This window comes from Hipposideros armiger, unplaced genomic scaffold, assembly GCF_001890085.2.
Source record: "Hipposideros armiger isolate ML-2016 unplaced genomic scaffold, ASM189008v1 scaffold_569, whole genome shotgun sequence".
Taxonomy (NCBI): Eukaryota; Metazoa; Chordata; class Mammalia; order Chiroptera; family Hipposideridae; genus Hipposideros; species Hipposideros armiger.
Window position 1 is genome coordinate 135,118 of NW_017731919.1, and position 15,054 is coordinate 150,171.

Here is a 15,054-nt window from a genome sequence, read left to right on the forward strand (position 1 = left end):
TATGCCTACACACCCAGAGTTTGAGTAGTCATGGAAATTTATTAGGGTACCATCAGTCTCCGTGCACAAGCTTTGTTGGTTAATGACACCAAACTATTATAGATGACAGCCAAGGCGAAGTTAGAACATTCTTTAAGATAGCAGAATCCAATTTGACAATAAGCTCCAGGTCAGGTGAAATATCACCTGGACCTCTAACAAACATCACAACTACTTACTAGAAAGTCACTTATTCACCATATTCATTGTCTTGATAGAATCACTAGGTAAGTTACCTCAGTGGTACCAGTTGGCCCATAATAACTGCAATTCTGCCTCCAACCTAAGCAGGGCCTTTGGAGGTTAAATGACCAGGAAGCTCAAGTATAGAAGAATAGAAACCACAAAGAAAAGTGAAAAGAAATGCTAACATTAATATGTAAATCATAACATTGCATGTCCAATTCTAAAGGTTGCTGCTTTGTTCTAGACCAGGGGTCGGCAAACTGCAGCTCGCGAGCCACATGCGGCTCTGTGGGTACGTACATGTGGCTCTGAAGTAAAATTGAAAATGAAAATAAAACTATCAGTTTCATTTATACAAATTTTAAAGGGTATTATTCACATAATGGTGATTTCATTTGTTTTATGGATCTCAAATAATTTTTCAACTGTTGTGAGGGACAGGATTGGCTCTTCCATCTCAAAAGTTTGCTGACCCCTGTTCCAGACCATGCTCCTACATATATACGGACCAACTCAAATGCAATCACGGATGGGTGGTTTGTTTTAGGGACAAAAAAGTCAAAGCAGAATAGGAAGAGGAGACATATGATCAAGAACAGTAGCTGCAGGGCCAGCTGAGTGGCACATTGGTTAAGAGGTGGCTTAGGACACCAGCTCTGAGCAGCAGGGCCCCGGCTCGGATCCCACATGGGGGCCAGTGACACTGCCCTCTACAGCTAAGATGGTGAACAACAGCTCGACCAGAAGCTGGGCTGCCGTGAGTCGCAGGCGTTTATGTAGGCTGCAGCCCCTGCTGCAGTGGGCTGCCATAAGCTACCGTGTGCGGCTGGCAGCCAGTGTGAGCGGCTGGCAGCTGGTGTGAGCTGCCAAGAGCCGCTGTGAGCCGTCCAGAGGCTGGCGACCGATCTGCCTCACCCGGGAAGAGCGCAATGATAATACCAACATGGGCCAGTGAAGTGACACCCTCCACAACTAGACTGAAGAACAAAAGGACAGCAACTTGTCTGTTCTCCTTCCCCCGATTCCCAAGCGCTGTTCCCCTCCCCCAATTCCCCAATAAAATCTTTTAAAAAAAAAAGAACAGTAGCTGCAGATAAAAACCAAAGGTCCGATTTCACATCCTGGGCAGTGTTTATACTTCTGTCTTAGTTATGTTTACATGTGAAGGTGATCTTGTAGTCAATAGTATCTGAAATTTACTGAGCAACTGAATAAGTGTATTAAGTACAAAATAAAACTTTTATACTCATTATCCTTTTCAATCTCCCCAACAACCTTATGAATTAAGTATTATCTCCTTTTTAAGATGAGAAAGTTGAGGTTTAAGAGATTATTTTGTCCAAGGTCACATCCAAGAAGAACAAGATCTAGGATTTGAACACAAGCTTATCTGACACCAAAGTATATATGGTATGGACTACTCTTTACCACCAAAAGATACACAAGAAATACATTCTCCAGGATGGGGAGGTTGAAAATGAATAGGTCAGAGGATACTTTGTGCTGAGCTTCACAGATAGACTTAAGATAAAAATCTAAGGCCTTGTATTAGTTTTTAGAATAGCGAACTTATAGATTTAACCCCTAAGTTGTACGTTACTTTCTAATTTACCTTTAATTATAATCCAGAGAGACAGGCACCTCTTTGTGACTAATTCCATCCCTATTAACCAAAAGAGATCAGTATGTGCAAATCTGAGGAAAAACGCCAGAGCAATTTAAAAGCACAAACAACAAAAAGCTGTGTTTTATCAAAGATTTCAAAAAGGACATACAGATTGATCTACATATATGTATAACACACACACACACACACACACACACACACACATACACACACCCTATTAAAAAAGGAAAGTAAGGGCCGGCCGAGTGGCTCAGTTGGTTAAGAGCTCGCTCAGACTTTGAGCTCTGAGCAACAGCGGTTCGAGTCCAACCTGAGCTGAGCAGCCGCTGAGCTGCCAACAGGTAGCAGGATGGCTCAGCTTAAAAAAAAAAAAAAAAGGAAAGTAATAACCAGGTTTGAGGGGGTAGACTGCAGGGGTGAGTTTAGAGAGGGCAAGCTTAATAAGCCTAAAGGAGGTGAATGAAAGTCTAAAGCAAAATTATAAAGATGTCTAGAGAAAGATACTAACTAAACCTTGAGTGAAAAATCAGACATTAGAACTCAGAAAGAAAACAGGATTTTGCAGTAATGAAAATGAGGAATGTGTATCTCACCTTATGCAAATATGAAAACAGATTCACATAATAAACTGGTTATTACTCATGTCCCAAAAGATTCCATACAGTACAAAATAGCACAATACACTAGTATTTTTAAATAGCAAGTTCCCTTATGATTCACATTAATCCAATTGAAAACTTAATTCATATATCTTTTAAATCTCTGCACTTGAGAATACAAATGTTAGTTAGTTGCAATTCTCAAGGTAACTTGTTCAAGTGGCCTATATTCATAAGGAACACAGAGGAGATCTGGAGGTGAAAAGATGAAAGAAAAAGGAGGAAGTGGAAATAGAAATAGATGGAAGCTGAAAGTCAAAGGTAAAATACAAGGTCATTAAAAGAAGTAAAAAAAAAGGAGAAATAAAATCTTAATTATTCAGAAAAAACAGGTACTGATGGTATTAATCTCACACCACATGGGGCATCTTTTCCAGCTCATTCCATTTTGCAGTGGTAGTAAATTCTTCCTCATTTAAGCCTTGGAGCTCATATAATGAAACAAAAATTTAATCACAAACTAAAAATAAGTATTCTAGAAGAAAAGCTTTAGCCCACAACTAAGAAAACAGCATTTTTAGAAGCAGAAGAATGATGCAGGATTACAGTATATAAATTATGCAGCTAGGTGGGGCATTTGTGCCATACCTGTTGAGATTGGAGTTCTTAGAACAAACCAGTAGAGGCAATAACAGATCAAATTGCTATAGGAGAACCATCCATGGCCAAGAAAGCTAACAATTCAGAAAAATGATAAAATGGCTCAACTTGAGCTGTCTAGTCCCAAGCTATCTGGAATTGTTAGGTACTAGCCATTTTTGAAAAAGCTACAGTAGAGGGAGGGGGCTCAGTCCTAACTTCAAATATTTGCATCCCAAACTTGTGTTACTTTCAAAACGGAGTGCAGAAGCTTCATTCCATCCTTCATAGTCGTTTGCAAAGACAGCCCAAATTTCTGCAGCAACCCTATACAAAAGATTTTCCCAGAATACCTGGGGATACAAAGGGTTTTCTTCAGAACACTCCTTCATGAGGCATAAATTAGAAATGGCTAGTTCCATTACGCCAACCCTCCCCATGCTCCTCCGACGCACTGGTGAGCTCATAATCTACCCTCACAACACACCCAGGGCCTGACCGTGCCTGACTTCCGGGAATCAGAACATCGGCCCCCTCATGTGGACCTCACTTTCTCAGCTCTTTCTGTCCCTAGTGGTCTTGTATTCGTCGTGCTGTAATCTCTTTCCAGACAATATGACCATTCCCATTTCACCTCCTGTCCCTTTAAATGGCTTCTTACAGAAATCATTTATGTGGGCAAAAATTCTTATTGGGCCATAATATTGGACAATCTTATTACTTAACAGCCACATTTCATGTAGTAACTAGTACTCAATCCTCAGAGTCCTGCAATGAACTCCCTTTTTATTTCCCAATCACTCCCTTTTAACAATCAAATCTTTATACAGCCGATTCTTCTACAGGGGCCCTATTACACTTCAAGAGGAACAGTACAGACAACACTAAGTCAAATAGGATGCTACTCTACTTCTCAGGAGGGCCTAAAATCTAACCATTCTCCTTCTCATAAATCCTCACTCTAACAGAAACAGTAAACCATCTACTTTATTTTAAATATCAAATGTCACATTGCTAAAAAGGTAAAATCTAGCAAATTTTACTTCTAGGAATATATCTTAGAGATACATGCAAAAAATTATGAAGACATAGGTTCAAATGAAGACCTAAATGGCATCCACAGGGAATGACCGTTTTTTAAAAATGATGTAGAACTATACATTTTAATATAGAAAGATGGTCAAGATATGTTAAATACAAAAAGCAAATTGTAGATCATCAGTGTTACATGAGCCCACTATTTGTGTGTGTGTGTGTGTGTGTGTGTGTGTGTGTGTGAACGAGCGAGAGACAGAGACAGGCAGACAGATATGGGAAACTTTTTTGCAATAATTACCTCTTGAATTGGACTAGGAGGTAAGTAGATATAGTAATACCCTTCTTTATTGTTTATCACTGTGTATTTTCATAATGAAAAAGCTGGCTTTGAATTTTCATTTAATTAAAAGGATCAGTAGTGAACAGATACAATTTTTAAAGCAAGCTGAATAATCACAATGTTCTATCACTACACCCATTCTTACCAATTATATAGCACTGGCACTATAAATATTTTTTAGAGCTAAAGAAAGCCTAAGAGATTTTCTGGTTAAAGATCTGTGATTACAAACTCGTATAAATTCATTTCTATAAATTTGAAGACTACTTGAAAAAAAACAACCCCAACTCCAAATAAAAATTAGTAAGTGTAGGGCCGGCCGAGTGGCTCAGTTGGTTAAGAGCTCGCTCAAGAGTTTGAGCTCTGAGCAACGGCGGTTCGAGTCCAGCCCGAGCTGAGCAGCCGCTGAGCTGCCAATAGGTAGCAGGATGGCTCAGCTAAAAAAAAAAAAAAAAAAAAAAAAAATTAGTAAGTGTAAATATATTAATAGAATTCTATTAATTCTATTAATAGAATTTGCAATCAACAAGAGTCACAGATTCAGATTTAGAAGGGACCTTAAAAGTCATGTAGTCCAACCCTCCCAGTTTAACATTCAGACAGAATAAGAAAAAAAAAAAAAAGGAGCCTGTTGAGGAGAGAGCTGGATTTCCCTGAAGATGAGAACCAGTCCTAGTATAATAACTAGAAATGTCCCCCTAAAACAGGGACATCTGGTAATCATTGACTATAAAAATATTTTGACCTAATATGTCAAGTTGCCCAGGTTAGTTTTAAACAAGCTATTTGACTTAATTTTCCAGTTTCAAAGTCTTCAATTTGTTTGCAACCAAAAGAAATCAGACCATGTTGCAGGTTGATTTTAATGAACAAAAATCTCTGTATAAAAACATTTAAACTTTATCAAATGCTTTAAAAACACACACACAGAGATCCAAATCCAATACATAATCTTTGAACATTATCTTTTTCACCTCAACATAATGTGTAATGGGATTTCTGGATAAAACTTTACATGTGAAAAAAGAAGACCATAGTCTTACACATGTATGTACACACACACACACACACACACACACACACACACACACACAAATCATTCTTTAAGGAAGAACAAAAATATATAGTAAGAATGCTAACGGGGTCGGTATGAATTTCTTGTAAAGCTTAAATAAGAGAACACTTCATGAGTAAAAGAACTTCCTATACCAAGAGCAGATGCAGAGAGGGGAAAGAGAAATCAGGGGTTAGCCTATCTCATTAATAAATAGTTTGAGAAGGTCATTCAAGAACAGTGAATTCTGGGAGTTACAGAAAATCCCTAGTTTTCACCACCTCGAATTCTGTGATCTGATGAATGATGATGCTTACAAAGCATCTATGTTTTCATCTTTTGTAGGCCTTGATTTGTGCATCATTATTTGAGTGTGGTTTGTCCCTTTCAGTGGTTGATTACTCAGTTCTCACTCAGTGTTGTGTCCTACTCACCAGAGGAGTCACAGTAAGAAATGACGGCAAGCACAGGGTACTGTAAAGGTGGCAGTAATGGATGGCGATTAATAAGAGCCAGGCTGCCTGGGTTTGGATTTCAGCATCATTACCTGCTAGCTGCCTGTTACTTAGCAAGCTACTTTACTACAGGTCTCCATTTCCTCTTCAATTAGGGATCATTATCACCTACTTCATATACGATTATTAAGAGGATTTATACAAGATAATCCATTTCAGGAATTTATCAAACTGCCTGGCACAAATAAATGCTCCAAAATGTGAGCTAAAATTACTGTTAGTCATAGAATTACAGGGGAACCAAAAGAAAAACTCTTTTTTATCTCTGTCTTTCTCCTCTTTGATGAGGTTTTCAGGGGCCAATTGTAGGTAAAAGCCAGTATGTCTAATGCAAAAGAGATTCAGGACCTAGTCTTATGAATATAGATGTTCAGTTTTATATTAGAAAAAAATTACATGGCTCCATATCATAAAATGTAACATCTTTCCATTAAACATCACACGATTCTCGTCATCATTATGCCCTACACACACCCCGAATGATGTGGAGTTTCTATGGAGATTCAACAACAACAGGGTCCAGAAATTTTAACTAAGAGATAGCTGCAGAAATGCATGTTGGGCAGTAATCTGTGGGTGTCACAAGAGCTTGGGCCACGACAGTTGGCTGGGATTCTGCCTCCATGGCCTGGACTCCCCTGGATAGGGTTCCTGCAGACCTTCAAATCTCCATTTGCGACCCCTTCAAGTGGGGAGTTTCCAAGAAGTGAAAGAAGCGGCAGCCACTGAGAATGAAATGCCTCACACCTACTTCAGTATAATATGATAGCTATCACTGGTTTCTGCTGTAAAACAAAAAGAGAGAGAAGATAATCTTTAGTCACCTTTGAAACAGAGTAAAAGGGGAAAAAATATGTTAAAGTTCCTTTGAGAAAGAAAAACAACAAAGCTGAGCAAACAGCAGCATACTTATTATCACAGAATACTCATAATAAATATGCATTATAAAAACAACACGCCTCGATTTCCTCTTGTCCACAGAAGGTGGAATAGAATGGCTGAGTCACCAGTTACACTTTGTCTATTCGGATAATAGCAGGAAGCCAATTCATACAAAGGGACAACCTCTAACAATGTCACTTTCTCTCCCTCAAATATGGTGGTTGAAACTTTGTCTCTCTCCTCTAAGGAGTATGAGAAAAGCTCTTAAACTCCTCAGAGAAAGGTATTTGTCTTACTATTTTATTACCTTTCATTGTGTCCAGAATAAAACAGGCTTCTTCCTGAAAGTTCTGTATCATCTGAAAAAAAACAAGAAAATTTGCTGATTATTAAAAACTTTGGCTTGTTATATTTATTTTCCCTATGTGGCTTTTTATTACATTAGATTTACGTGAAAAAACAATCCTTTGTTTGTTTTGTTTTCTCCCATTTCGTTTTCAAGTTTTAAAAGCAAGTGGTATAAAACAGTCATCTTAAAATTGGAGTATGCATTTTCCTGTGTTAACAAGCCTTTCTAAGAGGTACACAGACAATGACAGGCCCATATGTGAGAACTGACTTCTAGTTCTCCAACTTCCATAGTTACTCTTTCCTAAAACTGCCTGAGAACCAGTTTCAGTTTTCCTTTCCCACTTTCGCTTCTCAAACTCCCTTTTCCCACTTTATAAGATAAAGGTTTAAGTCTCAGCCTCCTAGAATCCTACCAAGATGCATTGCCCTGGGTATAAAAGCCTCCAGGATGCTACTGCAAATGTGAATTCCAATGACGGGATAACAAACTCATTGTGGCGGTCACATGGTTTCTAAGTCTTTCCTGTCACCAGGATTGAAGAGTGTTCTAATCACAAACTGTCAAATGATAGGTGATTCAAAATAGTTTTTCACAACATCACTATATAATTTTTTTTTTAAAGATTTTTATTGGGGAATTGGGGGATGGGAACAGTGCTGGGGAATTGGGGGAAGGGGAACAGACAAGTTGCTGTCGTTTTTGTTCTTCAGTTTAGTTGTGGAGGACGTTGCTTCACTGGCCCAAGTTGGCACCATCATTGCGCTCTTCCCGGGTGAGGCAGATCAGTCGCCGGCTTCTGGACGGCCGCTCACGCTGGCTGCTGGCTACACACGGTAGCCCATGGCAACCCACTGCAGCAGGGGCTGTAGCCTACACTGTCACGGGTGACAGAGCAGCCCAGCTCCAGGTTGAGATGTTGTTCAGCATCTTAGCTGTAGAGGGCAGTGTCACTGGCCCTCATATGTGGGATCCGAACCGAGGACTTCTGGCATCCCAAGCCAGCTCTTAACCATCACGCCACTCGGCCGGCCCTCACTATATAATTTTTGGCACATAACTCAGAAGTTAAAAAAAAAAAAATCCAGCAATGGCATTAGAACAAAACTCCATCCATTCCAGTCTATCACTGAATGTGAATCAGGTTCTGCACCACTTATATCTAGGAGAAAAAACAGAATGGAACTGATGCTGAACTCGATTTTATTCTAGAAATCAATAAGCAATAGTCATCCATAGGGTCAGCTTAGTGGCGTATTGGTTAAGAGTTGGCTTGGGACTCCAGCTCTGAGCAGCAGGACCCCAGTTCAGATCCCACATGAGGGCAAGTGACGCTGCGCCCTCTACAGCTGAGATGGTGAACAACAGCTCAACCTGGAGCTGGGCTGCTATGAGTCGCTGGCGATGGTGTAGGCTGCAGCCCCTGCTGCAGTGGGCTGCCATAAGCTACCTTGAGTGGCTGGCAGCCAGTGTGAGCTGCCATGAGCCGCTGTCAGTGGCCACCCAATGGCTGGCGAGCGACTGCCTCACCCGGGAAGAGCGCAATGATAATACCAACACGGGCCAACGAAGTGACGTCCTCCACAACTAGACTGAAGAACAAAAGGACAGCGCTTATCTGTTCCCCTTGCCCGATTCCCCAAAGCTGTTCCCCTCCCCCAACCCCGCAATAAAATCTTGGGGAAAAAAAAAGTCTATAGATGAATTGGTTGTGGGGGAGGGGATAAGGAATGGTGCAATCCCATCCATTTCATTAATAGATGTACTTCTAATACATTTTTTCCTTAATGTTTAATAATTAATTATCAAAACATGTAATACATTTATGCTGTTTTAATCCACTGTATAATTATGGTGCTAATTCTATTCAGAAGAAATAGTTTTTCAATTTTTACTAAAACAAATTTTTTTGCTGAAACAAATTTTTGTTTCAGAGAAATATAGTAAGATAAGAAATAAGAGATGTTCAAGCATAAAAATAGGTTATGGGGCCGGCCGAGTGACTCATTTGGTTAAGAGTTAGCTTAAGAGTGTGAGCTCTGAGCAACAGGGCCGCCAGTTTGATTCCCACATGGGCCAGCGATGCTGCGCCTGAGCTGAGCTGCCACTGAGCTGCCAACAAGTGGCAGGATGGCTCAGCTGGTGAGAGTATGTGCTATACTTAAAAAGAAGGTTGGAGGGCCGGCTGAGTGGAGCGTTGGTTAAGAGTTGGCTTGGGACGCCAACTCTGAGCAGCAGGGCCTTGGTTCAGATCCCACATGAGGGCCAGTGACGATGCGCCTTCTACAGCTAAGATGATGGACAACAGCTCAACCGGAAGCTGGGCTCCTGTGAGTCGCTGGCGAGGCGTAGGCTGCAGCCCCCGCTGCAGTGGGCTGCCATGAGCTACCATGAGTGGCTCACAGCCGGCATGAGCCGCCGTTAGCAGCCGTCCAATGGCTAGCAAGCAACTGCCTCAGCCAGGAAGAGCGCAATGATAATACCAAAATGGGCCAGTGAAGCGACATCCTCCACAACTAGACTGAAGAACAAAAGGACAGCAACTTGTCTGTTCCCCTTCCCCGATTCCCCAACGCTGTTCCCCTCCCCCAATAAAATCTTAAAAATAAATAAATAAATAAAAATACTTTTAGGAGGTAAGCAAGCAAAACTGTTTGAAAACCTCTGGTCTGGAAAACAGAGCACTGTGCCCTGCAGAATGGCTCTTGCCCCTGTCACATGCCCGACAAATTAATTGACATCTGGTGGTTTCACTGTACTGAAACCTACCTCATCGCTAATGAGCACATGGATGCCTGTTGGCCCCTGCTTGTAGATCTGGCTGATCTGGCAAGGGGAAATGCTGAAAAGCTGAGCAATTTTTTCTGTCAGTTCAACAGCTGTCAGTTCTTCTAGGTAGATGGCATGGTACACTGCAAAAGGGAGAGAGCAACAGCAGTCAGTACAAAGTTCACCTGCACTTACAGGTGACCTGGTCACTAGGAATGCCCACTTTTCTGAAGGACCCAAGAGTCAAATTCCAAGTTCAAATCCTGACTCCACTGCTTGACAATGTGTGATCTGGAGCAAGTGACTTCACATCCCTAAGCCTCATGTTCCTCATTGAAATGTTGGAGATAACAATAAAATCTACTGCAAAGAGGAGAAACTAGTTGTAAAAATTAAAACATATAAGAATAGTGCCTGGCATATATTAGGAACGCAATAAATGTTAGTTATTACTATTACTTATAGCAAATGCTAAATGTGTTCGATAAGCTCCCACCACACATGCTCATAAGTCATCTCTTCACCGTTTTTCACATCTGTGCTGGCCTGTCCAGAATGACCTACCGAAGAAAGTACCATTTGAGTCTCCATCCTCATGCTTCTGCTGCTGCTGCTGCTGTTGCTGCTGCTCCCGCAACTGCAAGGATTCCTGACAAACATAAATGGTTAGCCTTGGGCGCACCATCCTAAGGAGAAAAAAACAGCTGTTAGTCTTACATTTTTCATGGTAAGCACGTCTTAAGGGAGAACTTGGGTATTTACATTAATACTATAGAGCAGGGGTTGAAAACTGGCAGCCCATGGGCCAATGCAGCTCATTTGTGGTGTTTTATTAGCTCCCCCTTGGGGGCAGGAGGGGGTGTGCGCGCGCGTGAGTGTGTGTGTGTGTGTGTGTGTGTGTGTGTTTAACAGAAGGCATCATATAAACCTCTGAATTTTTGGCTTTTCTTGAAAAATCAGATCTGGCAATCCAAAGACTCATTCCACAAGAAAACAATCAGCTGCTCACCCTGCATGGTGCATGCGCTGTTCAGTACAACCCAGACTTGACTGTCATTCATTTACATGTGGCCCTGTAGTCATTAATGTTTGTGACCTTTGATATCAAGTTTAGAAATACAGATGTTCCTTGACTTATGGTGGGGTTACATCTCGATAAAGTTGAAAATATCATCAATTAAAAATGCATTTAAGGCGGGGCCAGCCGAGTGGCGCGATGGTTGGGAGCTGGCTTGGGACGCCAGAGGGCCCTGGTTCGGATCTCACGTATGAGGGCCGGTGACACTGCCCTCCACAGCTGAGATGCTGGACGGCAGCTCAAACTGGAGCTGGGCTGCCCTGAGTCGCCAGTGACGGCGTAGGCTGCAGCCCCTGCTGCAGTGGGTTGCCATGGGCTACGGTGTGTAGCCAGCAACCTGCATGAGCGGCCAGCAGCCGCAGTGAGCGGCCGTCCAGAAGGCGGCGACTGATCTGCCTCGCCTGGGAGGAGTGCAATGATGGTGCCAACTTGGGCCAGTGAAGCAACGTCCTCCACAACTAGACTAAAGAACAAAATGACAGCAACTTGCCCATCCCCCCAATTCCCCAATTAAAAAAAAAAATCTTTAAAAAAATGCATTTAAGGGCCAACCAAGTGGCGCATTGGTTAAGAACTGGCTTGGAACGCCAAAGGGCCCCAGTTCAGATCCCACATACGAAGGCCAGTAACACTGCCCTCTACAGCTAAGATGCTGAACAACAGCTCAACCTGGAGCTGGGCTGCCATGAGTCGCCAGCGATGGCATGTGGGTTGCCATGGGCTACTGTGTGTAGCCAGCAGCCAGCATGAGCGGCCAGTAGCCGCCGTGAGCGGCCCTCCAGAAGCCGGCGACTGATCTGCCTCGCCCAGGAAGAGCGCAATGATCACAATACCAACATGGGCCAGTGAAGCAACATCTTCCACAACTAGACTGAAGAACAAAAGGACAGCAACTTGTCTGTTTCCCTCCCTCAATTCCCCAACACTGTTCCCTCCCCCAATTCCCCAATAAAATCTTTAAAAAATATATGCATTTAATACACCTAGCCTACCTTAAACATGCTCACATTAGCCTACAGTTGGGCAAAATCATCTCAGGGCCGCTGCCCAGCATCATGAGAGTATCGTACTGCTTATCACTAGAGCCCAGGGAAAAGATCAAAATTTACAATTCAGTATGGTTTCCACTAAATGCGTATCATTTTCACATCCTTGTAAAGTCGAAAAATCTTAAGTCAATCCATCATAAGTCAGGAACCATCATCTGTATTCAAAATGTGTGAACCACTGTTTTATGGGTCAAGTTCAAGATATAGCTTTTATTTGAAAGGGCCAATATAGTAAACCGGAGAACCTCATTTCTCTCATTACCTTCTCCTAAATAGCCTAGGCCTTCTTTCTGTTCTTATTTCTTAGATAACCATATTCAATTACCCCTTGATCTGATCATCTTATTCCTTCCTATTTCTAAATGCTCTTTAGATAATACATTTAAAAAGAAAAGATCCATTCTTTTCCCTCAAGTCATTGACACTTGAATTTCACCTCTTTCCTTAAAATTTTCCAAGATTACAGCCAACCTGAGTTAATATTCCTTGAGACGTACAGAAATACTTCACAACCTGTTTCATTATTTAGTCACTGATTTGGTTCTAAGGCATTGACCTGTTTCTTTTTTCCATCAATATTACCAGTACCTATTGGAAATTGGAAATCACAAACTGAGACTAAAAATTACTCTGTATTATAAGTAATATTTGTAAGCAGCCACTTACACAATTTCTATCCAAACTTAAGAATGACCTCTTCTCTAGCTAACGGTGACTTCAGGGCCTTTACACCTGTTGTCCCTTCTCTCCTAAGACCCCATAGCTTTCATTCTTCTCATAGCTCAGTTTAAATATCCCCTCTTCAGAGAGGTCTTTCCTGACGAAATTCTGGGTATTCTATAGGCCACAACCTTATTTTTGTTTGTTTTCCTTCAAAGCATTTATCTCTATCCAAAATATTTATTATTTGTATCTTTATCTCTCTCCCCATTAAAAAGTAAACTCCATGATAATGGTTTCCCTGTTTTGCTCACTAAATGTATCTCCAGAGCCCAATGGCTTCTAATAGGGACAATGAATATTTCTGAATGAAAAAACTACCTGAAAATGAAAAATGTAATACCGTGAGGAATGCCTTCAATCAAGTGTGGGAAAGGATATTTTTCATCTTTGTTTATGTGGAACATAGCTGGCATGCAATAAGAATGTTCTGATGAGCTGTATTTAGCTACACAAAGAGTACTGTGAAGTCCCTGAATCCAAATCCATCTGAAATCCAATCTCACTGATATTTTAACACTAATTACATACCGGCCTTTTAATGCATTAAAAAGTCGGATTCCATCTGCAGGGCCACAGATTTGGATCACATCATCTCTAGTTAGTTTCAATAAATCTGCCCCTGAAATAAATATAAGAAAATGGTGATAGAGGCAACGATTCTTTGTTTATGACTATTAAAATGGGCTCTGTTGCAATGACACCTCATTACTAACTAGTATGTTATAACCCATAATTTTTTCCATGGTATATAAGGGTCTCCATGACCTGGCCTCCGCTTCCTCTCCCACCTCAATTCCAGCTCAATTAACTTCTCTACTTAACCCTATGCTTTCATTATACTGATGATGTCTAAGGAGCAGGCTGTTCCTCCTGCCTGAAATACCCTTCCACTGTCTGACCAACAGATGCCTCTGCGTCCCTCATGCGTCATGCGTTCCCTAACCTCAGGGCCTTCCCCCAAACACCTCACTTTTGTATCTACTTAATCACAACTACTTGTTTACCTTTTTTCTGGGGTTTTATTTTTGATTTGTTTTTTTTCTGATACTAGATGATAAATGATCAGGAAGTACGCCTTATCCATTTGTGTATTCCTACCATACATGGTACACTGAAGGTGTTAAATAAAAGTGAAATGTGTAAGTAAAATACAATATAGCGATATAAAGGGGAAAATTTCAGACTACCTGCAAATGCTCCTTGATAAAGTACTATATAGAATATACATTTTTAAGTATTATAAAGAATATTTTAAAATTTAAATGAGTTTAAGAGGCCTTTCTTTTTAAGCATTTCACAGCACAACTGTAGCTGGTGAGAAAGTCTAAAGGGTTCTATGAAATTCATTTAATTAGTAAGATATTCTCTCTCTATCTCTCTCTCTCTCTCTCTCTCTCTCTCTCTCTCTCTCTCTCTCTCTCTCTCACACACACACACACACACACACACACACACACACACAAAACCTCACATGGATACCAGGAGGACCTAGAAAGTAAAAGAATATCCCACGCTGGGGAAAACAAAAGACAAGCAAATTTAACCTGAGAAGTTTGTAAAAAGCCTTGTGAATGTAGAAAAACGGTTTCGATGCAACCACTGCTGAGCTTCCTGAGGTGTGGTTGTTGGCAAGAGGTTCTGAAAGAGAGAAAGCATTTTGTTGGTAACTAAACAGATTCAACTTAAAAAAGGTAAATGTTAACATCATTAGGTAACACATAACCAAACACACCCACACTCAGACAGGCCTAGTTTGCTTGGGAGTTGTTTATACATCAGTCTTCTTTCTCTAACCATGCAAGGTGCCCGTGGAATGCCATCCTTATCTTCCCCACTAGACTGTAAGTTCCTTAAATACAAGGGTCCTGTGTTACCTGGTCACAGTCAAAATTTAATAAATGTTTGCTTAATGATTAAATGAATACTCCTTAAAAGCTGGGCATTTCTACTGAATTGCACAGTCATCAAAATATTATTAGACATTACAAATAACTGACATTTAACTTTAGACTTACATCTGTTACTGGAGGGGGCGGCTCTGGCTGGTGGTTTGGTGAACCATTTCTAAAGAAACATTTATAATGAAAGGATGAGTCCATGGTACATACTAGGGTTCATTATCTCATTCTTCATCCTCATAAAAAGCCCTAAGCTAGAAATTTAAAGG

The 15,054-nt window shown here is 41.0% G+C and overlaps 1 protein-coding gene across 9 annotated transcripts in view; it reads right to left on the reverse strand.

The window, feature by feature from the left end:
* Positions 1–4,936: 4,936 nt before the first annotated feature.
* The window catches only part of TFCP2 (transcription factor CP2), a 62,064-nt gene continuing 51,946 nt past the window's right edge, over positions 4,937–15,054 (reverse strand). For 4 of the 9 annotated variants that reach the window (XM_019623930.1, XM_019623927.1, XM_019623934.1 and 1 more), the window contains exons 10-16: positions 14,903–14,951; positions 14,432–14,525; positions 13,416–13,506; positions 10,602–10,723; positions 10,038–10,180; positions 7,227–7,278; positions 4,937–6,822 (exon numbers count right to left, since the gene is read on the reverse strand). In XM_019623930.1, coding sequence (XP_019479475.1) covers positions 6,785–6,822; positions 7,227–7,278; positions 10,038–10,180; positions 10,602–10,723; positions 13,416–13,506; positions 14,432–14,525; positions 14,903–14,951 — 589 coding nt within the window. In that variant the 3' untranslated portion in view covers positions 4,937–6,784. Of the gene's footprint in view, positions 6,823–7,226; positions 7,279–10,037; positions 10,181–10,601; positions 10,724–13,415; positions 13,507–14,431; positions 14,526–14,902; positions 14,952–15,054 lie in introns of those variants that run through there. The other 5 variants (XM_019623929.1, XM_019623928.1, XM_019623933.1 and 2 more) reach the window with 5 other exon arrangements.